This window comes from Dendropsophus ebraccatus, chromosome 3 (assembly GCF_027789765.1).
Source record: "Dendropsophus ebraccatus isolate aDenEbr1 chromosome 3, aDenEbr1.pat, whole genome shotgun sequence".
Lineage (NCBI taxonomy): Eukaryota > Metazoa > Chordata > Amphibia > Anura > Hylidae > Dendropsophus > Dendropsophus ebraccatus.
In genome coordinates this window covers 163152259-163179111 of record NC_091456.1, presented here as the reverse complement: position 1 = coordinate 163179111, position 26853 = coordinate 163152259, and the positions used below count along the sequence as shown (strand labels likewise).

The 26853-nt window shown below is 41.9% G+C and overlaps 1 protein-coding gene across 1 annotated transcript; it reads left to right on the top strand.

The window, feature by feature from the left end:
* The first annotated feature begins 19901 nt into the window (after positions 1 to 19901).
* FST (follistatin) lies at positions 19902 to 26161 on the top strand. The gene is made up of 6 exons (XM_069963046.1): positions 19902 to 20203; positions 21528 to 21719; positions 22244 to 22462; positions 22651 to 22875; positions 23826 to 24056; positions 24752 to 26161. The coding sequence occupies exons 1-6, from the start codon at positions 20125 to 20127 to the stop codon at positions 24829 to 24831; spliced, it is 1026 nt and encodes a 341-aa protein (XP_069819147.1). The 5' UTR covers positions 19902 to 20124; the 3' UTR covers positions 24832 to 26161.
* The last annotated feature ends 692 nt before the right edge of the window (positions 26162 to 26853 follow it).

The window sequence follows — 26853 nt, the reverse complement described above, 5'->3', positions numbered from 1 at the left end:
GTTCCTTCCATCTCTATCATATACGTTTTATGTGCTTAAAGGGAGTGTGTCATCAGAAAATGTAACACTATGCTTTATATCAAGTTTCTATGGTCATTATATTTTTTAAAGATTTTTTGGCATTTTCACTAGTTTTCCATCTTACTATATAGCCCTGAAATTTATCAATTTTCATTCTAACCAATAAGCCTAATAATAATAATAATAATAATAATAATTATACTTTATGTTCAGTAAAGGTCACTTTCCAGCAGTGCCCGCCTTATTAGCACAGCATGGATTACAGTAAAGGGTAACACCAGTATCTACCACTGTTTATAACAGAGCCCCCCCCCCCTTCTACAATGACCTCTGCACAGGTTACAGAGCATGCCTAGAAAACTCTCCCACTTATATGAATATGGTGTCATCCAGTCTACCATGCCTGTGTATCCCTACATGCTGTTCAAAACAGCCAAGGCAATATAATGTCTCCCATAATAATTGGAATAGAATAGAAACTAGTTACAAAAAGGAATAAAATCTAGTTCATACATTCAAACAGTACATCCCACACTGCAACCACACACTGAATACAGCTGCCATTATGAGTGTAGGGTCCAGGGCTTTAGGACAGTAACATAGTTAATAAGGTTGAGAGAAGACAAGAGTCAATCAGGTCCAACCTACAGAAACCCTACTGTTTTGATCCAGAGGAAGGCAAAAACCCTTATCAGGCAGATGCCAATTGCCCCATGACAGGGAGAGAAATTCCCTTATTGATACTTTAATACCTAGAAATATTATGGATATTATCGATACAGTTATGACAAATAATAAACTATAAGGAGATTTTTTTTTTTTAAAGTCTGAACAAACTCAAATGTTATTAGGAAGTAGATTAACGGATTATACTGTCTGGAAAAAGATTAAAGTGCCCTACACATCTACAGAATGCCTATAAAGGGTTAACCCAGTGCAAAACAACAGTAATGGACTTAACATTACATCCCCAGCGGGATGGCATAGTGTGAGGAAAGCTTACTCTGCCTACAATTTCACATACCCATGGACTCCCTGTGGACTGTATAGTGGGTATTGATATATACCATAAATACAAATATATGGGCATATAGATAGATAGATAGATAGATAGATAGATAGATAGATAGATAGATAGATAGATAGACATGCAGTTTTTAAATCAACTGGTTTCAAAAAGTTATACAAATTTAAAATTTTTACGTTTTCCAGTACTTATCGGCTGCTGTATGTCCTGTAGAAAGTGGTGAATTCTTTCCAGTCTGACACAGTGCTCTCTGCTGCCACCTCTGTCCATATCAGGAACTGTCCACAGCAGGAGAGATTTTCTATGAGGATTTACTACTGCTCTGGACAGTTCCTGTAAGAGAACTGCAGAGTGCACTGTGTCAGACTGGAAAGGATACACCACTTCCTGCAGGACATACAGCAGCTGATAAATACTGGAATACATGAGATTATTATATAGAAGTCATTTACAAACCTATATAACTTTCTGTCACCAGTTGTTTTAAATACTCTCTTTCTCCCGGAGTACCCCTTCAAAGGTTTCTCAAGTAACACTGGACAGAGGCTCAATAAACTTCCTGCCCAGCAGAGAGCAATTTGTTCAATAAATATTGTTCCATTTATAATAAAATAAGGTTGTTGCTTTGTACATAGACTTACAGGTCCTTTCTATATCACCCCTTGCATTAAAGTCCAGTGCAATTTTCTATAAACTAGTTTGATGCCCATGTTGGGAGGAATGGTGGCATGTCTCATATGATCCAGACAAGATCAAACTGGGGGGAGAGTGAGTACTGTGAGAACTTGGCTGCGCTGTCAGACAATGTCATTGATGAACTGGAGGTAAATGAGAGCTATATTTAGTATAGGTGCCTTAGAGTTTGTCTGCGAATGTCTTTTCATGTATCTAGGACATCTATATTAAGAATCTTCAAGGTTATATGATAAATGTAAATCTGGATATTGCTATACTCCCTCATGTGAGTGGGTAACTTTACACGGGTCACATTTCTATGGAATTCTATTGCCTCCAGCTTCTTATCTCTGAGACACCCAGGAAAAAAGATATGAAATATGGTGCTGCGCTTGGCAAACCGATCATACCACAAGTATAAGCCATCGAATACATAGGAATTAAGTCATTTACTATTTAACCATTAACCATTGTGGTTTTGCTATGTGTGAGAGAGAGAGAGAGAGATATATAGATAGATATAGATATATATAGCCACAGTAAGGGAAGTGGTTGCACATCATGGTTTTGTTGTGGCCGTTTGCCTGCAAATCCCAGGCATTCTGTCCATGATACTGATACCTGTGGATTCACTCTTAAAGGGATTGTCCAGGCTTAGAAAAACATGGCCACTTTCTTCCAGAAAAAGCACCACTCCTCCCTTTGGTTTGGGTGTTGTTTTGCAGCTCAGTTCTATTGAAGTGAATGGAGCTGAATTACAATATTGGGGCTGTTTTTGCAGAAAAAAAAATGTAGCTTTTTTCCCCCTAATCCTGGATAATTCCTTAAATTTCAAAAAATGCAGATATATAGTCATTGCAAAGAACAAAATAATGTGGATAAGTTGTGTGAAAGGAAATTAAATGTATTTAACGAATGTAAAGATCATATATACAGTGATTACAATATTGGAAGGGAAGGCTAAGTTTATTAGGGGGAAACTGTACAATTGAAAGGAGGCTCTAGTACTCTCTTGGGTACTTCAACAAGATGAGGTATGGTTGGGCATGGAGGACACAGGTTCCGTATGGCAATTTTTTGTACATTTGTCCGTAGATAGGGATGAGCAAAGCTTGAGCATGCTTCAGTTCATCTGAAACCGAGCGTGCAACATTTGATTAGCGTTGGCCGAAAAAGTTGAATGCCACTCAAGGGAGTCCTGGAAGACATGGATACAGCCTATGGTTTTCCATCTAACTTCTGCTGCCACCCGTAATAAAATGCCACACGTGACGGAGTTTGCTTCACTCATTCACTCATCTCAGATGTTTCAGCTGAACCTGTACATCCTCCTTACCTGCAGCACATGTGGATGTCCTGCAATTACTAGGGGTGACCAACTGCCATATGTGATGACTCCCCAGATCACTACACCAGGAGAGGGCAGTATGTTGCTCCACATTTAGGCCCTGTTCCCACTGAGCAAAACTAGCGGAATTCCGCTCTATGGGAGGCGCGCACTCATGCTCTATCGGCGCTGAAGAATGAACATGTTCATTCTTCAGCGCGGGGAGAGCAGGAGCGCGCGCCTCCCATAGACTCCCATTATGAGCGGGAGGCTAACGGCTTTCTCCGCTAGTTTTGCTCAGTGGGAACGGGGCCTAATGGTAGGATTGAAGAGCTCACCATGAGGCCTCCATATTGGAAAAAAACATTGTTGAATACCAAACAGAACCTGTATAAGTTGCTAAAGACACTACAATTCCAGTCCATAGCAGTCAAGGTTTTCATCTTATGGCGGCCATCCACTCAATTTCAACAGTGTGTGCACACAGCCTTTCTGTGTTTTCAATCCACTCCTGGTTTTGGTTGCAACATACTGAGCAAAAGTACTGTGTGTGAACATAGCCTTAAAAATTATACAATATTGAGAAGGAAAAAAAAAGACCTCTATTTAATTTCCATCAGGGGATTTGAAACAGGGAATCAAGCGCCGGCAGGTCTCTAGACAGGTGAGTGTTTCTTTCAGACATAACCTGGCTGCAGAGGACTGATCTGCAATCAGAGACACTGGCTGGCAGCTGAGAGAGCAGGAGGCCGGGCAGTATTGATTTTTCATGAAGAGGAGGATAGTGAAAGGAGTGGTGAGGTGTGCCAGAGTGTGGCACAAACAACTCTTCTTTGACACTTCATTACAATAGGAGACCTGAGATTGTACATAATCTGCTGCTCGGAAAATTACCAAAAATCACCATGCTCCCAAGCGGACTGCCAACTACAGCACACTGTCAGCACCAACGAAGGCTGTAGGGTAGGAGGAGGCGTGAAGTAGTCCTGAACGCAACTAGTTGTTGAGTTCTGAACTACCAACAATGTTTTCATATCTTCTTTTGTTGCTTATGAAGGCATGGTATGCTTTTGTTTGCCGCTGTCTGAGATGTGATTAGACTTGGATATGCCTTGTGATTTTGTGCCCCTTGTGTGCATTGGCACTCATAGGTTTGATGATAGAGCGTCAGAATTAAATCGGATTGGGTAAGCTCATTTACCAGCATTAGATTTCCAATCTGGGAGTCTCTTAGCATTTGTAAGATATTTGCGTGGTCTTCCTTATTATTCAATGGTATATATTTATTTTAGTTTCTTTCTTAAAATTCCAGTTTCTGAAGAGTATTGGTACTGCATTTGCGTTTAATGGAATCCTAGAATATTTGCCCTTAATGGTGTTTTGACTGTTGTAGCAGAGCAGAATATTTGAAATACAGGTCAAGGCATCTTATGGTTATGGGAACTGTACATTATTCTACACCACATTATATGTGGCAATTATAATTGGTGGTATTTTTTACCACTTTTGGTGATGGTAAGGAAGGCTGTAGGGGAGTAGGAGGCCTGAAGTAGTCCTGAACGCAACTAGTTGTTGTGTTCTGAACCACCAACAATGTAATGTTCCCATATCTTACTAATTCTTAGAAATCGGTAAACTTAATTGGTATATTGGTAAAGTTATTTAGATATCTTTAGCTACCAAACACAGTACCAGATACTGGGGCAATGAAAATTCTAGAATTTGGTGTGTGTGTTTGTGTGTGGGGGTACTCTGGATTGGCAATTAACATGTTGGCAATTGTAGTATTTACTATACTTTCTACTATGTGGCTAATGCCAGGACTGCTTGCCTAAAGTTTATGACCAAAGTTCCACAGCAACAATCCTACAGCAACAATCAAAATGGAGCTCTCCATCTGAATACTAATAAACATAATGAAACCAGCATAAATCAGGAGTGAAGTTTAACACATCATTCCTTACTTCGATGGAATAGAACTGTAACAATCAAGCTTCCCCCGCCATACTTGTATAATATATCTACAGTTACCATATTTCCATGACTCCAATGCCCTTGGTCCACAATGGCCATGAGCCCAATGCCCTTGGTCCACAATGACAATGACCCCAATGCACATGGTCCACAATGACCATGACTCCAATGTCTTAGGTTCACAATGACCATGACCCCAATGCACTTCGCGAACAATGACCATGACCCCAGTGCCCTTGGTGAACAATGACCATGACCCCAATGTAGTTGGTGAACAATGACCATGATCCCAATGTAGTTGGTGAACAATGACCATGATCCCAATGACCTTGTTCCAAAATGGCCATGATCTCAATGTCCTTGGTGTACAATGACCATGATCCCAGTGCCCTTGGTTAACAATGACCATGATTCCAATTACATTGTTCCACAATGACAATGACCTCAATGCCCTTGGTTCACAATGGCCAAGACCCCTATGCCCTTGGTTCATAATGACCATGGCCACGCCACCCTTTGTCTACAATGACCATGGCCCCACCATCCTTTGTCTAAAATGACCACAGCCCCAACATCCTTTGTCTACAATGGCCTTTGCCCCAATGCTCTTGCTCCACAATAGCCATAAACTCATTGTTTCCAGTCCACATTGTCCAAGGTCTTAATGCCCCTGGTCCTCCATTACAATGGTGGTTGTAGGCAGGTCTCTAGACATGTGAGTGTTTCTTTCAGACGTAACCTGGCTGTAGAGGACTGATCTGCAATCAGAGACACTGGCTGACAGCTGAGCAAGTAGGAGGGTGGGCAGTATTGATTATTCATAAAAAGGAGAAGGTGAAAGGAGTGGTGAGGTGTGCCAGAGTGCGGCACAAACAACTCCTCTTTGACACTTCAGTACTGTAGGAGACCTAAGATTGTACATAATCCGCTGCACGGAAAATTACCAAAAATCACCATGCTCACAAGGGGACTGCCAACTACAGCACACTGTCAGCACCTCAGGTAGGGCCCAGGAGCTGAAAGATTCCCTTTGATAACTGGCTGAAGAAGTTAGATGAAGCCGTAGGGAGTCTTGGAAAACATGGATACAACCTATGGCTTCATCCATATCTTCCAAGACTCTCTAGGACTGCATCTGACTTCTTCAGCTAAACAATCGGACTCAAGCATGCTCTATCTCTGACTAAGGGGTACACTGCGCAAAAGTAGCCTCTGAGAGCCTTTTTATAGCACAGTGGGGGGAGCACTTTTACATCGTCATGTGACAGGACCCAGTGTCTAATGAAACCACACCTGTAATCATATACATATGTGCCTGAGACTATAACCGCATGCCAAGTTGGGCAGCAATTTTTGTCAATTTTTGTGAGCTGTGTATGTGTCTCGAGGAACACATGCAGATCATTACACTACAATATATGGTAGAGTTTTGCAGATCTTGGACAGTCAGCTTTATACTGCTGATCCACAAAGGCATATGGTTTCACTATGTCACTATACCACATTGGGCTGATTGTACAGCTGTATACGAAGGTTATTTGCCAAACAGATTATGCTGTAATGCCTTCTATGTCTTGTTGCTGTTATTTTCTATGTCTTATTATGGTTATTTATGGCTTATTATACAGACTGGGGGTGGGGGGGCATGAATATTGATTTTTTTTTTTTGTATACTTGACTGGATAAATGGATTCACATTCCCAAAAAAAGTGTGCCTAGATGTTCTGACTCTGTGTCTAGCAATAGATCTGAAAGTTTTGACGACATTAAAAAAATAAATAAATCAGGGACAGCACTGTTATAAAGAGATGATACATAGGGGTTTCTGACACTTTTTGGTGGAAAGTTTCCTAACTTTTTTCTGATTTTGTATATATATTTTTTTTTTTACTTTTAGTTGCATTTTATGTCATTTACACCATATATTAGCTATGGTAGATGTCAGTTTATGGAGCATGGAGAGTTGAAGATGCGCCAAATCTCCCTCACTATGTGGACTCAAATAGCGAAATATGAGTAATCTCAATCTGCAACCACCAAGGTTTGAAAGGTAATAAATATGCATGTTTATATGTGGATATAAGCATGTTTAATGCTTGTCTATGCTTCTAGGTTGTTTGAAAATCTCCCACAATAAGGAGTAGAGCAGTCACACAATGGAGGAGCGCAGGAGCCAAGTGCTGCTGGGAGCCACCACTAGGTGGAGATAGTAGCATGTATTTATGTCTCTGTACTAGAGATGAGCGCAACTTGAGTAAGCCTGAGTCCAGTCATTCGACATTTGAATACCGGTGGCTGAAGAAGTTGGATGCAGCCCTAGGAAGTTTGGGGAAAAACCATGGATACAGCCTACGGCCTATTATAAGGGGGAGATTTATCAAACATGGTGTAAAGTGAAACTGGCTCAGTTGCCCCTAGCAACCAATCAGATTCCACCTTTTATTCCTCACAGACTCTTTGGAAATTAAAAGGTGGAATCTGATTGGTTGCTAGGGGCAACTGAGCCAGTTTCACTTTACACCATGTTTGATAAATCTCCCTATGTCTGTATACATGTTTTCTCAGACTCCCTGGGGCTGCATCCAGCTTCTTCATCCACCGGTATTCAAATGCCAAACGATTGGACACAAGCATGCTTAACCCATAGCTGCACCAGGACGTTATTGAACGTCCTCGTGCCGCTATGGGAGTTCAGAGGGGGGTCGCGCGGCGACCACCCTCTGAACTGTCGCGATCCCGGGTGCCGCGTGTAGCCCGGGCTCGCGGCTATTAGCGGGCACGGTCCGATCGCCGTGCCCGCTAATTAAGTACTTAGAAGCAGCTGTCAAAGTTGACAGCTGCTTCTAAATACTTGCTTTTATTCATACCTGGTGGTCTAGTGGGGGGATCGCCCCCCTGCGGCGCGATTGCGGGGGGGCGATCCCTGCATCCATCCCGGGCCGGGGTCTGCTCCGTAATGGCGCTGATCCCGGCTCGGCATTCTATTGCTTTTGGCTGCAGCAGCCAAAAGTAATAGAACACCGATCTCATGGATTCATGCAGTATAACTATACTGCATGGATCTCTATGAGAGATCAGAGTACATATACTAGAAGTCCCCCAGGGGGGCTTCTAGTATATGTGTAAAGTAAAAGAAAAATGTATTTTTAATAACACAAAACCCCCTCCCCTAATAAAAGTCTGAATCACCCCCCTTTCCCCATTTTATAAATAAAAATAAATTAATTAATTAATAAACAAACATGTTTGCTATCGCCGCGTACGTAATCGCCCAAACTATTAATTAATCACATTCCTGATCTCACACGGTAAACGGCGTCAGCGCAAAAAAATCCCAAAGTGCAAAATTGCGCAATTTCTGTCGCATCAAATCCAGAATAATTGTAATAAAAAGCGATCAAAAAGTCATATATGCGCAATCAAGGTACCGATAGAAAGATCACATCATGGCGCAAAAAATGACACCTCACACAGACCCATAGACCAAAGGATAAAAGCGCTATAAGCCTGGGAATGGAGCCATTTTAAGTGACGTATATTTGTTAACAACGGTTTGAATTTTTTACAGGCCATCAGATACAATATAAGTTATACATGTTACATATCGTTTTAATCGTAACAACTTGAGGAACATGCATAACAAGTCAGTTTTACCCCAGGGTGAATGGCGTAAAAACACATTTCCCCCAAATAAAAGAAATGCGTTTTTTTTTTTCAATTTCACCACACTTTGAATTTTTTTCTTGTTTCCCGGCACATTTTAGGCAAAAATTACATCTGCCATAGCAAAGTACAATTAGTTGCGCAAAAAATAAGGGCTCACTTGGGTCTCTAGGTGGAAAAATGCAGGCGCTATGGCCTTATATACACGAGGAGGGAAAAACGAAAACGCAAAAATGAAAACTGGCTGTGTCCCCTAAGGGTTAAATTGTGTTATGGATAAGATCATGAAAGCGTGATCACGTAACATATTTAGTTTATTGAGTTTGCAAAATGGGGCGGCAAAGTAATTTATGACTAATTTTGAACGAGTCTATAGGAAATATCCATGTAATAAGACGGCTAGGAACAGATCTTTCTCTTTAACATAACTTTGCTATCAGCTCTTCTACAGGAAAAAATTAAGAACTTTGATCTTCAGATAATTTTCAGAATTAAAGGGCTACTCCAGAGGACAAAAATGTTTGCTAATGTATTGCTTTAATAAAGTTATTTATTTACTTTGTAATATGACTTTATTAAAATAAATGTACAGTTTTTTATTTACATATTCACTTCCGATGACTGGTGCAGTAAGGGGGGATACAGCCCCCTCTGCTGCCACCAATGTTTGCATTAGGAACTGTAGGGCTCTATGACTGTAAAAGAAGGGGAACCAGACTCTGTTCTGTATAGTGCTGTGCAGTTCCCGGAACAAACACTGGTGGCAGCAGAGGGGGCAGTGTCACCCATTACTGCACCAGCCAAAAGAAGTAAATATGTACATGAAAAACTGTACATCTGTTTTAATAAACGTATATTATAAAGTAGTATAACTTTTTTTTAAAAATTCTCTGGAGTACCCCTTAAAGTAAATGATAAAGGTAAATGACACATCACATCTTTATCATGACATCTCTTGCCGAGACAGGAAATCTGTCTCGGTTTTCTATGAATCCCCATAGAAAACCTCTCCTGCTCTGGACAGTTCCTGTCTCGGCCAGAGATGTCAGCAGAGAGCACTGTGTCAGACTGAAAATAAAACACTTCCTGCATGACATAAAGCAGCTGATAAGTATGGGAAGATGAGATTTTTTTAATAGAAATAAATTACAAATCTATATAACTTTCTGACACCAGTTGATTTGAAAGAAAAAGATTTTTTGCTGGACAACCCCTTGTATCACAGCATGGTCCCAGAGATTAAAAAAAAAAATAAAGAAAAAAGAAAAAAAAATAGATTTCATAAAATATAGAAAAAACACACCTAAGGTGTCAAATCTCCACCCTAAAAACAGACTTAAAGAGTCACTGTCGTATTTTTTTTTTTGCAGAAATCAATAGTCCAGGCGATTTTAAGAAACTTTGTAATTGGGTTTATTAGCCAAATCTTCCATTATCTGCATGTAAAAAGCCTTTTCCCAGGTCCCCCCCTCCTTCCTCTTTTTCATCCACTCTGAAAAATCTGAAAATTGTGACTTGTTGCAGGAGACGTACCCTGTCTGCTCTAGGGAGAGGGGAGGGGGGAGGAGGAAGGAGGGAGTTAGCCGGCAGCAGAAAGCAGATAACAGAGGATTACAGGCACGGAGCTGGGTGACAGCTGTAATCCGAGCTCAGACAGGTCACTGGTGACTGTCACAGGAGATATCCCGTGAGGGATTTGTAGATTAACTCTTTGTTGTCCTGTTTTGGTCTTTTCTTTAGCTCTCTCCATAGGAGAACAATGAAGACAGGGGGGAGAGCTTCAAACTGCTTTTTCATGATAAAAATGCATTTTTCGGATAATAAACCCAACTACAAAGTTTCTTAAAATCGCCTGGACTATTGATTTCTGCAAAAAAAAAATTCACGACAGTGACACTTTAAATCTCAAACACATAAATATGAGTATAATGGCATTCAATTCCCACAACTCAGATTGGTACCTTTATAAATACAAGCAGTGGTATATAACAGCTTCAGCACTCTGAATGTACAACAATGTAATTAGCGAGGAGGGGAACATTACTTATCATGTCCACACAAACCAGGAGGGAGCACTGGACCCTGTTGGTCTCTATCAGGTGCACCAAACTACCCCTTCTAAAAGCTACACAGCAAGTTGAGATGGCATGTACCATATGTTGTGACTCTTTCCTTTCATAGCCAACATTAACTTTTAAACATGATCAGGTCACAATAGTCTTGACTCCAAATACATATCAATAAGCCTGTTTGCCTTGACCCTATCACTAGTTCACTGGTTGGAATTTCTTGGACCATGAGAGGTAGGCATCAACCACTACATACTGGGAATACTCTGTGAGGCGTGTATTTTTGGAGGTGCTGTGAACCAGTTGTCTAGTCATCACAAGTTGGCCCTGGTCAGATTCTTACGCCATTTTTCAAGCTTCTAACACATCAACGTTTACTTACTGCCTTATATATCCGAGCCTTGAAAGGTCCTAGTCTCACCAGATTTGTGAATCGAATGTTAACAATTTCATTAAAACAGCCAAACTATAGTAGCTACAGTACTGGGACTATTACAGAAGGGTGAATTTGGTAAAGCATGTTGTTGTAAAAGTGTCAAAAATCGGAAAATCACAATTTAAGAAAAATGTCAATCAGCCAATCATCCAATTTCCGCCATTCCTCTCTTCTCTGTCCCTATATCACCCTGTTTAGCCCCTATTACACAAGACGATGTGGAAAGCAAGCGAGCGTCAACCTGTCAGGTCAGCGATCGCTTGCTCCTCAGTCCCCTGCCCGCTGCCTGCACTATTACACGAGCTGACAGTGAGCAAAGAGGAGCAGGTAAAAGCCGAGGGGAGCGGGGGGGGGGGGGGCTGCCCGGGTGATCATCAGATCGTCTGCGTGGTGTCCCACCACGGGTGTTTCCTATGCCACACCTGTTGCAAAAGCCGTTTTACTCCAAGCTAAGTGGTGATGAAGGTAGTTTTGGTATTTTGCCATTAGATGTCAGTGTTTTGTCTGTAAGCTTTTATCTATTGCACAGCTGTAGTAAGCAAAGGGGTTACTGTTCAATATATATGATATTTTTATTGTCCAATGGAGATACTCTTCTTATCTAGCCTATCACTTTCATTCTCTTCTTGCACACATTCCTTTCCACCACTCACAGGGGCTTTCACATATCCCTGTAGCAAGTAGTCACTTGGTAGGAGAAAGTGTAGGAGTGTAGGTAGGAGCAAGGACCCTTGTCCAGGACAGTCTTAGCCCAACTTACCCACCTGTATGAGACAGCCAAAGACACTCTGTACTATGTAGTTCCAGACACTACAAGCAGGACAAGTCGGGGATCATCTCAGTCCATGCCGAGAACCACTCTACAAAGTGCAGGGCAGTATTCTGATGTACAGAGGAATTGACTCGGATAGAACAAAGCTACTGTAACGAAGGTCTAAATATTCTATCTCGCAGTGCAGGCGAAACTGGAGAACCTTGCAAACTTAGCTTCACCCAGGTAACCACGACTGGGGCTTGTGTCACTCTATTAGGACGGGTAACTCGACACTGTAGGGTGCAGAAGGTGGTCAGACAACACAGTCTAAACACAGGAACAAGTAACTTCTCATTCTCAAGTATTCTTCTCTAAAGTTCCGGCACAGTACTACTTTGGTTTGGGACTCTCTTGACATACTCCTCTCCTCTACGCTGCTCTACTCTACTCTAAAGCTCTCCAAGCACCGCTATATCCACTTCTACTATATATAGCACTTACAAGTATCTTTCAGCACAGATCCAGTGAAGCCCCAAAGTCTTTATCAAGATTATCTATCTACTGTCAAAGTGTTCTTTATTATTCAGAGACTGCACAGTAAAGCTGTTTTATTTTATCATTGGGTCATCTCTTCCTCTGCAACAGCACCTATACACATCCGCTACACACCTTGGGTTATTTTTCCCCTCTCTGTGGGTGGTGGTACCGATAGTCCGGGTGGGTCAATTGCCATTCAGGACTAACATGACAAGAGCCCAAAGGACCCATCACAGCCTGGCAGGTCACCGACCATTTTGGGGAGTACAGCCAGCCACAGCCCTAAAAGCATGTACCACCATCACACCTGTGTGCTGGACTAGCATTGGCGTCACAACACTACCATCACTGGCTGAGCTGTACCACTACACCGACCAACCACCACAGAAGTGGTGTCACTAACAACATCATAGCACGTCACTGGTCGAGTAGTAGTGTACCACAGTCCAGGCAGCCCATAGGAGACAGCAGCGCTCTGCTGCCTCCGCTCCTATAACACGGAGCGACAGCAGCAGCAGATCTTTGCCAGGCTGATCATTGGCATTTCAGCCTGCTGAAATACAACAACATCGTGCATGTGGGCTGATTGTTGTCTTCTTTTTTTTTTTTTTTAAACTCTTTTTATTGAAGGAGAAATAACAGACACAAGAAATATGGTACATCACATCAAAAGTTGTACATGACAGCTCAGCAGAGCAGATATAAGAGTACTTGTGTCCATTAAAGTACATACTAACCAAGAAAAATAGGGCAGTAAAACATAGTCACATAGTTAAAGAAAGAACATCTCCACACAGATCACGGGTAACAGAAAAACAAAAGGAAGACACCTCAGGAAGGACATCTCTACATCGAGTTGGCAGGAAAGGAACCTATTCATCACCACGAGGTGAAAGCACATTACGGTCTTCCATCCGAACAAACCTACTGGGCTGGAACGCTGTCAGAGGTGAGTCACACCACCAACCCCAAACTTTGTGGAATTTCCCAGGGCACCCTCTATGTTTGTATATAATAAACTCATAAGACAATATGGAATTGACTAGTTTTTTCCATTTACTCACTGATGGGGGTCTGATATCCATCCATCTCATTGCTATCGTCTTTCGCGCCATAAACAGGGATTCTCTCAAAAAAATCCTGTGATAATGCGGCCATTCTTCCTCATCCAATAAGCCCAATAAACATACTTTGGGCGTGCATGGTACCGGAATACCTATAATTTGGGTCAATTGAGTCGACACCTCCGACCAAAATGCGCCTACATCTGGGCAGGTCCAAATCATGTGCCAGAAGTCTGATCTCGGGCAACGGCACCTGTGGCATTCCTCTGAAGGATATCTGCCCATTCTATGCATACGTACAGGAGTAAGATAACTCTGATGGATAATGAACAATTGTGTCATCCTGTGGTTAGTGGCCGGAGAAACATATAAATGGGAGGATAGGACATCAGACCATTCATCTTCAGACAAATCACCTAAAGCACTTCGCCATTTATCTTCTACTGGCAAAGGGTTGTTCTCTATGCGGTACTGGATGAGAAATGAGTACAACGCAGAGATGAGGCCTCCAGGATTGTTGTCTTCTATTACACTAAATGATTATCTGCCATAATGGCCAATAATCGCTTCGTGTAATAGGGCCTTTAGTTTCTCCCTGCTCTGCTCTTACTGCCTTCTGTGATCCTGCTCTCTCCTCCACACACAGCAGACTGGCTGCCTCTGTATATAAACCGCTTTATATAGAGGGTGAGGGGCTAGCATCACCCACAATCAGCCCTCCTCTCTGTTCCTATATCATTCTGTTAGTCTCTCCCTGCTCTGCTCTAGCTGCCTGCTGCCATCCTGCTCTCTCCTCCGCACATAGCTGACTGGCCATCTCCGTTTACGAACCCCCTTATATAGAGGGTGAGGGGCTAACATCACCCACAATCAGCCCTCCCATCCTCTCCTCTCTATCCCTACATCGCTCTGTTAGTCTCTCCCTGCTCTGCTGTAACTGCCTGCTGCCATCCTGCTCTCTCCTCCATACACAGTCGACTGCCGACCTCTGTTACCGAACCTCCTTATATAGAGGGGGAGGTGCTGACATCACAGAGGGGACTGCAGCTGATTGGAGGGTCGCTAGGCATTATGGTTAATCCCTTTTCCCTTTCTCCCGCTCAGTGACACTCCAGGCAGCATGTGCGTCCCCCATTTTTTTTTTTTTGTGCAAATTTCCTTAACAAAGTGGTGGGAATTTGCTTCACAGAACGAATTGTGATTCGCAGCTCATCTTGATTGGCTTTGCTCATCTCTAGTTTTAATGTTATGGCTGATTAGAGGATATATATATATATATATATATATATATATATATATATATGTATATTACACACAAAGTATCTTAATTGCCATTTACAGGGTGTTTGTCAGGAAAACTAAGGAGGGTTAATAGGAGACTGAGGGGCGGTAATGGGATGGGGACTTTTCTGTGTTTAATTTGCCAAGTGCTTCTCGCCTTCTGTCTGCCCCACACAATTGTTGGGAAAGGAAAGTGTGTATAATTTTCCAAACCTGAGTGTGTAGAGATGTATGGAGCCACTTTCCTTTGTAATGACAAAACAGGTTTAACACTTGGATTAATGTGACTAATCGGGGACAATGACAGCATGGCTTTTGCAATGTTATAAAGCAGGTGCCAGAGTGCGGCTATTGATGATCTTGTATTGACCTTGCAGCGATATTGGTGGTGGGTATACGGCATCACATAACTTCTCACTTCCTGGAACTTTCACAACATGACCATGAGTTTCATTTGATGAAAAAAAAAAAAAAGAAAAGAAGTAATGATTGACATAACAAACAAGGTAACGTATTCATTAAAGGGGCCTGGGATTTATTTGGCGAGGATGTTTTGGTGCGCAGAAGGAGAAACAATTCTTCTTATCCACAATGCCCTGCCAATGACCTCTACTCTGACCTACAGGGGCCACCTTCTCATGGGGGCGCGAGGCAATGCAGACTGCACTCACTCACCAATGGTGCAAACCCTTTAATTACGTGTGTGCTAGTTTTATGATGTGACGGTGGGCTACTGTCCGCTGGGACTGAGCTTAGGCCACAAATTTCATTTCATATGGGACAGACTGAAGGAACTTGGGTGAAAGGGCAGCACTTTTTTGTAATAAGTCACCCAGATTGCACCCGGTGTGTTTTTTATGAATGAAATGAGTACAGGAACAGAGTGTGTGAGACGTTCCAGACCTCTGACCCTTTCACATTACATGACTGCTCACTCACTTCCGAACTACTCAAGGGTGTAGTGGCACCGGTCAAAGTAGAGCTGCAAAATACTCGGAGACTGCTGGCAAAGTCAGAAAGTGTCAAGAAAGAGTAACACGAGAGAGAAAGGAGAGGAGGAAAATAGTGGGAAAGATGGGGTAGGCGAGAGAGATGGAGAGAGGGGGGTGGGAGAGAGGGAGAGAAAGATATGGGGGAGCGAGGGGGAAATAGATAGACAAGATTGGCAGATTGGGGAGAGAGACAGAGAGAGGGGAGAGATAGGAAGGGAGAAAGAGAGAGAGAAGTGTAGTGATAGGGCAGGGATATTGAAGAGAGAGAGACGGGAGAGAGAGAGAAAGAGGTGGAGTGATATGGCAGGGATAGAAAAAGAGAGAGAACGTGACGGGGGAGATTGGGAGAGAGAGGTGAAGGGATATGGCAGGGAGTAAGAGAGAGGGAGAGATGGAGTGATACGGCAGGGAGAAAGAGAGAGGAGAGGTGAAGTGATATGAGGGAGAAAGAGAGAGATTAGAAGAGAGAGAGATGGAGTGATATAGCAGGGATAGAAAAAGAGAGAGAACGTGACGGGGGAGATTGGGAGAGAGAGGTGGAGGGATAAGGCAGGGAAAAAGAGAGAGGGAGAAGTGGAGTGATACGGCAGGGAGAAAGAGAGAGGAGAGGTGAAGTGATATGAGGGAGAAAGAGAGAGATTAGAAGAGAGAGATGGAGTGATATAGCAGGGATAGAAAAAGAGAGAGAACGTGACGGGGGAGATTGGGAGAGAGAGGTGGAGGGATAAGGCAGGGAAAAAGAGAGAGGGAGAGGTGGAGTGATACGGCAGGGAGAAAGAGAGAGGGAGAGGTGGAGTGATATGAGGGAGAAAGTGAGAGATTAGAAGAGAGAGAGGTGGAGTGATATGAGGGAGAAAGTGAGAGATTAGAAGGAAGAGAGGTGGAGTGATATAGCAGGGATAGAGAAAAAGAGAGATTTGGAGAGAGATAGGGGGAGAGAGAAAAAGAGAGAGATGGGAGATTGGGAGAGAGAGGTGGAGGGATATGGCAGGGAAAAAGAGAGAGGGAGAGGTGGAGTGATATGGCAGGGAGAAAAAGAGAGAGAGAGATAGAGAGAGAGATTAGGAGAGAGAGAGGTGGAGTGATATAGCAGGGATAGAGAAAGAAAGAGATATGGACAGAGATGGGGAGAGAGAAAAAGAGATATAGGAGATTGGAGGCGAGAGAGTGAGAAAGGTTAGAGGGTGAAACTGAAAAGAGAAGAAAGAGAAAGAAAGAAAAAAGAAAAGAAAGAGTTATGGAAAGGGAGAGGAAAAAAAGATAGAAGGGAGAAAAAGAGGAAGGAAGGAGAGGAGAAGGATGGAGGAGGGAAGGAAAGAAGGAAGGAAGGGAAGGAAGGGAAGGAAGGGAGGAAGGAAGGGAAGGAAGGGAGGAAGGAAGGAAGGAAGGAAGGAAGGAAGGAAGGAAGGAAGGAAGGAAGGAAGGAAGGAAGGAAGGGAAGGAAGGAAGGAAGGAAGGAAGGAGGGAAGGAAGGAAGGAAGGAAGGAAGGAAAGGAAGGAAGGAAGGAAGGAAGGAAGGAAGGAAGGAAGGAAGGAAGGAAGGAAGGGAAGGAAGGAAGGAAGGAGGGAAGGAAGGAAGGAAGGAATGAAGGAAGGAAAGGAAGGAAGGAAGGAAGGAAGGAAGGAAGGAAGGAAGGAAGGAAGGAGGGAAGGAAGGAAGTTATGGAAAGGGAGAGGAAGAAAAGATAGAAGGGAGAAAGGAAGGAAGGAAGGGAGGGAGGAAGGAAGGAAGGAAGTTATGGAAAGGGAGAGGAAGAAAAGATGGAAGGAAGGAGGAAGGAAGGAAGGAAGGAAGGAAGGAAGGAAGGAAGGAAGGAAGTTATGGAAAGGGAGAGGAAGAAAAGATGGAAGGAAGGAAGGAGGAAGGAAGGAAGGAAGGAAGGGACAGAGGGAAATAGAGAGAGAGAGCTAAAACAAGCAACAAAAAGGGAAAGAAGCAAAGAAGGAAGCAGCTAAAGAAAAAGAGAGAATGACAAAATAGATGAGGGATAGATAGATAGATAGATAGATAGATAGATAGATAGATAGATAGATAGATGATATATAGGAGATAGATAGATAAATAAATAGATAGTAGATGGATGATAGATAGATAGATAGATAGATAGATAGATAGATAGATAGATAGATAGATAGGAGATAGATGATAGATAGATAGATAAATAGATAGATAGATAGATAGATAGATAGATAGATAATGGATAGATAATGGATAGATAGATAGATGACATATAGGGGATAGATAGATAGATAGATAGATAGATAGATAGATAGATAGATGATAGATAGATAGATAGATAGATAGATAGATAGATAGATAATGGATAGATAGATAGATAGATAGATAGATAGATGACATATAGGGGATAGATAGATAGATAGATAGATAGATAGATAGATAGATAGATAGATAGATAGATGATATATAGGGGATAGATAGATAATAGGTAGGAGATAGATAGATAGATAGATAGATAGATAGATAGATAGATAGATGATAGATAGATAGATAGATAGATAGATAGATAGATGACATATAGGGGATAGATAGATAGATAGATAGATAGATAGATAGATAGATAGATAGATAGATAGATAGAAGATAGATAGATAGATAGATAGATAGATAGAAGATAGATAGATAGATAGATAGATAGATAGATAGAAGATAGATAGATAGATAGATAGATAGATAGATAGACAGATAGGAGATAGATAGATAGATAGAACGTAGAAAATGGTGCAGCACTCAATTAGTAAAAAAAAATATATATGGTGTCTATCAGTGTGCACCCTTGTGACCATAGGTGCTGGAATATACAAAATGCAAAAATCACTGTGGCACTCGAAAGTAGTGAAAAAATATATGTGGTTTATTCGCCCAGAATAAACCACATATATTTTTTCACTACTTTCGAGTGCCACAGTGATTTTTGCATTTTAGATAGATAGATAGATAGATAGATAATAGATGATAGATAGATAATAGATAGATAGATAGATAGATAGATAGATAGATAGATAGATAGATAGATAGATAGATAGATAGGAGATAGAAATAATAAAGAAAGGGAATGAGGGAGGGAAAGAAGAAGAGAAGGTGGGGCAAATATAGAGATGTAGCACAGAAGAAGAGAAAGAGATAGAAAAGAGAAGACAGAAGAGATTAGGGGAAGTTAGAGAGCAGAGAGCGGCGTCTGCTCCTCACACAGTGTAACTCTTCTGCCCCCGTTTGCCTCTAGAGGGCGCTGCCCCACCTTGTATGTCTCTGCCGCTGGTCTCAGGGTGGAGAGAAGCTGCAGAGGGGACGAAGTGAGCAGAATGCCCCCAGAAGCGATGATCCCCGGGGGGTGGGCAGCAGCGGGGTCCGTCATGTACCAGCCTGCAGGTGCTGGGTGCCCCCTCAGCTAACCAACTGTCCGCTAATATTAGCCCGCTCTCCTGGATGGATACTGGCGGCCTCAGACACAGCCATTGTAATGGGAGCTTTTAGTAACAGATTAGTCCTATCTCCTGCAGTTGGTGGAAAAAAAAAACCTGTTATCACGGAGTTATAGAGAAGAGGATGTGCCCTGCTGCTGCCGCTGCTGCTGCCAGTGGCTGCCAGTGACTGCCAGGAATGCAGCCCGCATACTTGTCTGTCTCTTGTCCTCTGCCATTTACAGCGAGAGAAAAGGCAGCATAAAGGAAATATCGCCTACTCAGTTTCATTCAGCTGTGCCAACAATGTTATAAATGAGAGTCCGCCAACTTCGAGGGCACCGTGCCAGGCTGTGCTTAATAAACTAGCCCTATAGAAGTTCATTATCGATGGCAGCAATCTCTGAATAGAGACCGCCTACGTTGCCCATTCCTGTCTAATACTCCAGACAGTGCTAAGACTGTCCCCATAGGTAGTAACATTGTGCCAGGGCACTACAGGGGCTTTACATTGACTGGCTGGCATCCCAGATCAACCAGGTTGTGACTTCCAGTGCCCTCCCCCTCCATGCCAACTTTGGCAATACAACTCTTTATCTTCTGCACATATAATATATCTTGTTGGATCTAATTGTTTGCAAAAATTAAAAAAAAAAAAAAAAAAAAGTCACCTGATTCACTGTGAATTTGTTAAAATTCCCCACCCCCAAACAGACACACACACACTCACACACTCATACACACACACTGGAGACCGCCCACCGCAGACAGCTAAGACCCCCTTATAGATTTAAAGAGAGACTGCATTGCCTGACGTTCATTCAATAGAGAGATCACACCACCACCACACCATCACATCTCCACTCACTGTGTCTGGACTGAGGATGTTAAATCGCCCGGGCTTGCTAGGACTTCTTGTGACTATGTCTCTGTGTCATTTCATGGAAGATCACACTGTCCAGGGTAAGCAGATCACACTCCTCTTCTCTTTTATGCAGATTTTTTTTATTATTATTTTTTTTATCAGTATTTTCTGGTTGGGGCAGAGAGAGAGAGAGAAAGAGAGAGAGAGAAGAGGGTGAGTGACTTTGTTACTGAGAACAAGAACAGGACTCAAAATGCAACTCTCTTCTGGGCTTGGACAGAAGACTTTCTGTGGAAAAAAAAAAGGTTTTTTTTTTTTTGTTTTGTTTTTTTAAAGAAAGTGGAAATCAGTGTTTGATCTGGACTGGGATTCTTCACTGAGACTGTAGAAAAGTTTTTGTTTCCATAAGTTTGGAAGAGAAGAAACTAGTTACAGTAACTCTGATCCTATCAATGAGGTGTTAAAGGGACTAGATCTTATGCTGACTGTAAATGTAACTAAAGTACTGATTTAAAGGGATAAACACCTGGATATTATTATGGATTTTTTTTCTATTATTATTATTTTATTATTTTTAGATTATTATTTTTATTATTTTTATTTTTGTGTATATATATATATATATATATATATATATATATATATATACACTACAGTCTATTAGTAATTATTCTAGAGGGTTAAAACCAGACCTGACAACTATTATATTTACTTTGGACAAAAATTTTATGTATTATTATTATTATTATTATTATTATAATTATTTATAAAGCACACTCCTTGTCTACCATAGATATAAGGATTATTAGTTTTATCTATATTTTTCCCCATTGTTCCCTGTTATCCACCACTCCAGGCAGAGACTTTGGTGTTCAATGTTGTATACAGCGTTCATTTATCACATATAAAAGTGACTGGTATGAGTGCACTTGTTGACTTTAGTCTTAGTTCCCCTTTAAGCTCTTGGTTCTCTATCTGTACTTTCCTAGCCTTAATTGTACTTTGAAGCCATGTTATTTTTGTGAGGGATCCAACTAAAATCGGATATTTCGAAAGAATGTGCAAATGTTCCGAAGCCCACTCAGATTGCAACATAGCGGCACAAAAAATGGAATTGAATCACCTCGAAATGAACGGGCTTGATGCTGTAATAAAGGCAGGAAGAATGCTGTTTATATGTTATTAAAAACCTATGTTAGCCAGGGGGGAAGAGTGTGGGAGCTGCTGTGCAGTGCTTGTCTCTCAAGGGGTTAACCCGTGCACTGTGCTGTGTGTCTGGGGATAGGCTGGTGTTACTACTGCGGGTTATGAAACAGGACAAAATAAAAGTAAACAGTCTAGTGGAAGTAGTGCAGAGCACACGTGTTTTGTCTGGGTCACCGCTAAGTGACACTGATATGGCTGGGGCGCTATGTCTTGCAGCTGGAAACTGTTGGCTTCAGCAATCCAAGAACGGACGATGCCAGGTTCTCTACAGGACTGAACTGAGCAAAGAGGAATGCTGCAAGACTGGCAGACTGGGCACCTCCTGGACTGAGGAAGACGTACCCAACAGCACGCTATTCAAATGGATGATATTCAATGGAGGAGCACCACACTGCATACCCTGCAAAGGTAGGGCACTCCGATAGGGTTCTATTATTATTATTATTATAGCATGTTACCAATGGGTTAATATATAACGGTAGTGTCTATGGACATTATAGAGTGGGAGGCCGGGCCGGGGGGGGGGGGGGGGGGGGTCTGTTTCCCATAGATCTCACCACAGCCTTTAGGGATAAGTTCTACAAGCTGTTCTGTATTTGACGCGCATACCCTCATCCATACATACCTGAGATCCTGGGGCTGCACATTGTGGCCACCTAGAGTTGATTATTAAGTGTTAGTTTTCACGGGGGGATTTATTAAAGCGGGGAAGGGGACATCTGCACTCAATTTTGAACCAGATTTCTGGAAGAACTTGTGCTCCCTCTCTGTAGATCTTGTGTACTGATGGAGTTCTTTGGGGAGGACCTTCCCCTCCCCTCCATTTCTGTAGTTGTGTTATAGCTTCTTTTTGTACTGTTTCTTAAAGGAGCTGAGCGTTGTGTGATATATACGTTGTCTTTGAGCTCATACTAGTGTTTCTTCGCAAACAGAATCGTGTGAAAACGTGGATTGCGGACCTGGGAAAAAATGTAAAATGAATAAAAAAAATAAGCCTAGGTGCGTGTGCGCCCCGGATTGCTCCAACATCACCTGGAAAGGCCCCGTGTGTGGGCTGGATGGCAAAACGTACAAGGACGAATGTGCTCTACTCAAGGCCAAATGCAAAGGAGTCCCGGAGCTGGATGTGCAGTATCAAGGCAAATGCAAAAGTACGTCCCAGATCTTACTGAGAATTGTACGCCCCCCATGTAAAGGTCTCATAGCCTGTATCCCCCTATATTTTTACCCCCCATCAAGGGTTAGCTGCCCTATTGGTTTTTGTATATGTGTCAATGTTACTTGTGATGGAATTAAGTGGAGCGCATTTTGATGGCAGTGTCCCTTGTGTTTATTCTAGAGACGTGCCGAGATGTCCTATGTCCAGGTACCTCCACATGCGTAGTAGACCAAACCAATAATGCCTACTGTGTGACGTGTCATCGGCACTGCCCGGAGCCTACCTCCCCGGAGCAATATCTATGCGGAAACGATGGGATTACATATGCCAGTGCTTGTCACTTGCGAAAAGCCACCTGTCTCCTCGGCCGGTCTATCGGCTTGGCGTATGAAGGAAAATGCATAAGTAAGTATACTGTTTCTTTTCCGATAATAGCCTTCTAGTCTCATAGACTTGCCTGTAGTCCTCTAACTAACAAGTCCACAAGAACTAACCTTGTATAACAACTATGAAACCTTAATAACAGCCTAGTATATCCGTTATAGTAGACTCCTAGGGGGAGCTTTATCAGACATGGTGTAAAGTGAAACTGGCTCAGTTGCCCCTAGCAACCAATCAGATTCCACTTCCACTTGCAATCTCCTACTTTTCCCGTATTTTCACTATAAACAGTAGGGTAACCTTAGGATTAACAAAGGTTCTCTTAAAGACAAGATCCCTGGATCTAGACTACATTTTCTGAACAAATTATGGGGGAGATTTATCAAACATGGTGTAAAATGAAACTGGCTCAGTTGCCCATAGCAACCAATCAGATTCCACTTTTCATTCCTCACAGACTGTTTGGAAAATGAAAGGTGGATTGTGATTGGTTGCTAGGGGCAACTGAGCCAGTTTCACTTTACACCATGTTTGATAAATCTCCCCCTGGTCTCATATACTGCCTATAGTCCTCTAACTAACAAGTCCACAAGAATTAACCTTGTATAACAACTATAACCCTTAATCATAGCCTCCTAGTATATCCATCATAATAGCCTCCTTGTATCATATACTTGCCTATAGTTCTCTAGATAACAAGTCCACAATACTTACCCTTCTATAGCAACTATGGAAGCTTAAGTAGCCAAGATGTGTTGTTATAAATAGCACCGATAACACCATAGGTTAATAGGTTGTAATACTTATTATGGCCTGTTTAGACCGGTAGGAAACTTTATCGGTTACCATCCAGTTCATTTGCCCAATTGTAGATACTTCGAGAAATGCCAAAAAATAGCGTAAAGTCATCCTGACTAGAAATCTGTGTTGTTTTTATTATGGCGAGAATTCTGACCTGTGATTCCTGTTTGCAGAGGCCAAGTCGTGTGAAGACATCAAGTGCAGCATTGGTAAAAAGTGCCTGTGGGACAGCAGAGTGGGCAGGGGGCGCTGCGCGGTCTGTGAAGATTACTGCCCGGAAAGCAAGTCGGATGAAGCGGTTTGCGCCAGTGATAACACCACCTACCCCAGCGAGTGCGCCATGAAGCAGGCCGCCTGCTCGTTGGGTGTACTTTTGGAAGTCAAACACACCGGATCTTGCAACTGTAAGTGACTTACTGCAACCAAACAAAAAAATCCAATCTAAAGATTTCGAAAGGCAACCCCTCCGTAATGAAGACTAGAGAGAATTGGATACCGGCACAATGGCTAGCTATTTATCGTGTTCCATTACTAGCAGGGATGCTGCCTTGCAAGACTATGATTGCCTCTTGTGCAGGAAAAGCTATACTTTCTATTTACCAGGGGTTGCCTGAGAATATCTTTTCCCTCTATTTTTCTAATTTCGCTTCTATGTGCTTCGCTGAATGCTTCATTAACGCTTTGAGTGATCTAACTCCATGAGACTCACCGGTTGATCCGGTCCCTGTCTTTGCGCAGCGGCCGCTACTAACTCTGAGGACACAAGCAGTACACCTAGAACACGAGCGCTTTTTGTCTGATTACAGGAACCTGCAATAAAAGCCTGATCCATTGGGTTCTTCAGAACTTTCTGCAGTTAAGACTTCATAGATAAATTTAAAAAAAAATAATAAAAAAATGTAAATAAAAAAAAGGAAAAAAAGTATTAATTAAAAAGTTGATGCCGAAACGCATCACTGCAAGTCACATACAATGCAACGCTGTTTTATGGCTGTTCAGAGAGCAAAACAAACAAACAAACAAAAACAATCATGCACTGAGCTTCTGCGCTGTTGTTGTCCTTATTTAAACAACAGCTCCCCTATATTCCCCTATATAGCCATTAACGAAGATCCTGAGGAAGAAGAGGAGGAGGAAGACCCCGACTACAGCTTCCCATTATCTTCAGTCCACTGGTAAAACTGTTGGAACAGCCTTTGGCAAGGAGTGATGTCCATACTGTATATAGGTGTATGCTTATTTATTTTGAGGAAGAAAAAAAAAGTATACATATAGTTGAGTCTGGTAGACATTTATTTATACTGTGTCATGTTTTATAATTTATACATAAAATGTCTGTTTTTTTGACTGTACACCTTGTTTTGAAGAAATATATTCGTCAAAGGGAGAGCAGTGTTATTTATTGTGAGAAACCTTTGCTTGTAAAGTTCAGCTTTTTTTGTGTAAGTCCATTCCTTATAACTGACCATTACTGTCCACTCCATACACTGATGTTATAGAGTAAGTGTCGGCAGGGCCGGATTATAGGTGGGGCATGATAAAGGGGGCCTATCGTCACCATGGGGATCTAGAAGGCCTCGACCACCAACCCAATAAAATCCTAGTATGTTCTAGATATTTGAATGGGTATTGTATACACTGCTCATGGTTAGGACCCTCTATGATCATATTGAGTGAAGAAGAAGTGGAGAGTTTTCCATATATGCATGTGACTCTCTTTTATGTCCAAGAGCACCACTTTCTCCATAACTGTTATAGACTTTGCCAGATATCAGCCACCCCTCCCATAGGTGACTGTAATAAGAGGGTCAAGTAAGGTCTGGGTTCCTGTGGTGGGATGAGGACTCCTACCAACCTTAATCTGGCCCTGATTGTTGGCTAAGTTTTGCAGTTCACGGCTTGGCGAATACCATTGTCCTGGTAGACCGACAAGGCCGTTCTTGAAGCCGTGTCCTGCAAAACCGAGCCTGTTTTAGAGCTTTGTTTTCTTTGATTTCCTCACATTTGCATGTCAGTTCCAGTATGTTTATTTATTGGATTTTACCTTTAGTCGTGTACATACATCCTTTGGGTTTTGTTTACAAGGAATCTTGACTGACTAAAAAAAGCTGCGATCAATATATCAACGGCTGGTTCATGGAAATCTATTTTTAACAGCCATTTTTACATGGTCACATGTATAACCATAACCACAAGGACTCGGTATAAAAATAATAATAATAATAATAATCCATTATCCATGAACCAGTGCCAAAATATCAGTGTTGTTCGGTACGGTTGCAGCCGTATCGGAGCTTTTTCAGTCCAAGTTTCTTGCTTTTTTCACAATACACTTTTTTTTTTTGTTTCCGATTCAATTTTATATTTTCAAAACATGGCAAGTTAAATATAAATTCATTTAAATATATAGTTTTGTACTTTTTTACCATGTAAATGTGCAATGTATATAAAAGTTATAAAGTGTATTTGTAAATAAATTATGGTTGAACAATAAAATGGAAATTTCCTATGTAGCTCTGTCATCTGTGTGAATTTGATTTTATAGTGTAGTTACAATTGAAAAGGGGGGAGGGGTAAATCATTAAATCTATAGCTCATTCATCAGCCAAAGTACATATATACTATATACCCCTGATTGGGAGTAAACAAGACATTCTATGCATAAAGTGTGAGGTTAATCAGTACAGGATCCCGAGCTTCTTCTACAGTGAAACTCTCCGCTATTTGCTCATGTCTTTAAGTATACAGATCAATTCCGTTTGTCTTGTCCCCCCCCCCCTTCCCATCCCTCCTCCTGGAGACCTCATCTGTCTGGCACTCTGCAACTTCCAATCTTATCAAGTTATCTCAACCTCCCTTAAAAGTGAGAAATACAAACAGCTAGACGTTCCTAATTGCCCGTTCCAAAATTAAAAGCGAAACCCAATTAATGACGGAGCTGATGGAAGAAGAGCCAAAAAAAGAGGGAGAGAGAAAAACACTTGTTATTTGTAGAAAGTTAGGTTTAATAATAGTTACATTTTTATCACTGTGGAGTTGTCACAGGGTCACAACTTCCTTTAAGAATGATATATGCCCCCCCCCCATCCCACCGTGACTGGAGAGTTTTATGTTACTGCAGTTTTTTTGTTTGCCATTTTAAAGGTCCCCATACACCTTATACTTTTTTGTAGTCAGTATAAAGTGTATGGGGCTCTCCCC

Bases quoted from the DNA above. Each gene is read 5' to 3' on its own strand.
- FST (XM_069963046.1), top strand. From the start codon at position 20,125: ATGTTAAATCGCCCGGGCTTGCTAGGACTTCTTGTGACTATGTCTCTG. The intron at 21,720-22,243 runs GTAGGGCACTCC...CTTCGCAAACAG, and splicing joins ACACTGCATACCCTGCAAAG to AATCGTGTGAAAACGTGGAT. The intron at 22,876-23,825 runs GTAAGTATACTG...TCCTGTTTGCAG, and splicing joins GTATGAAGGAAAATGCATAA to AGGCCAAGTCGTGTGAAGAC.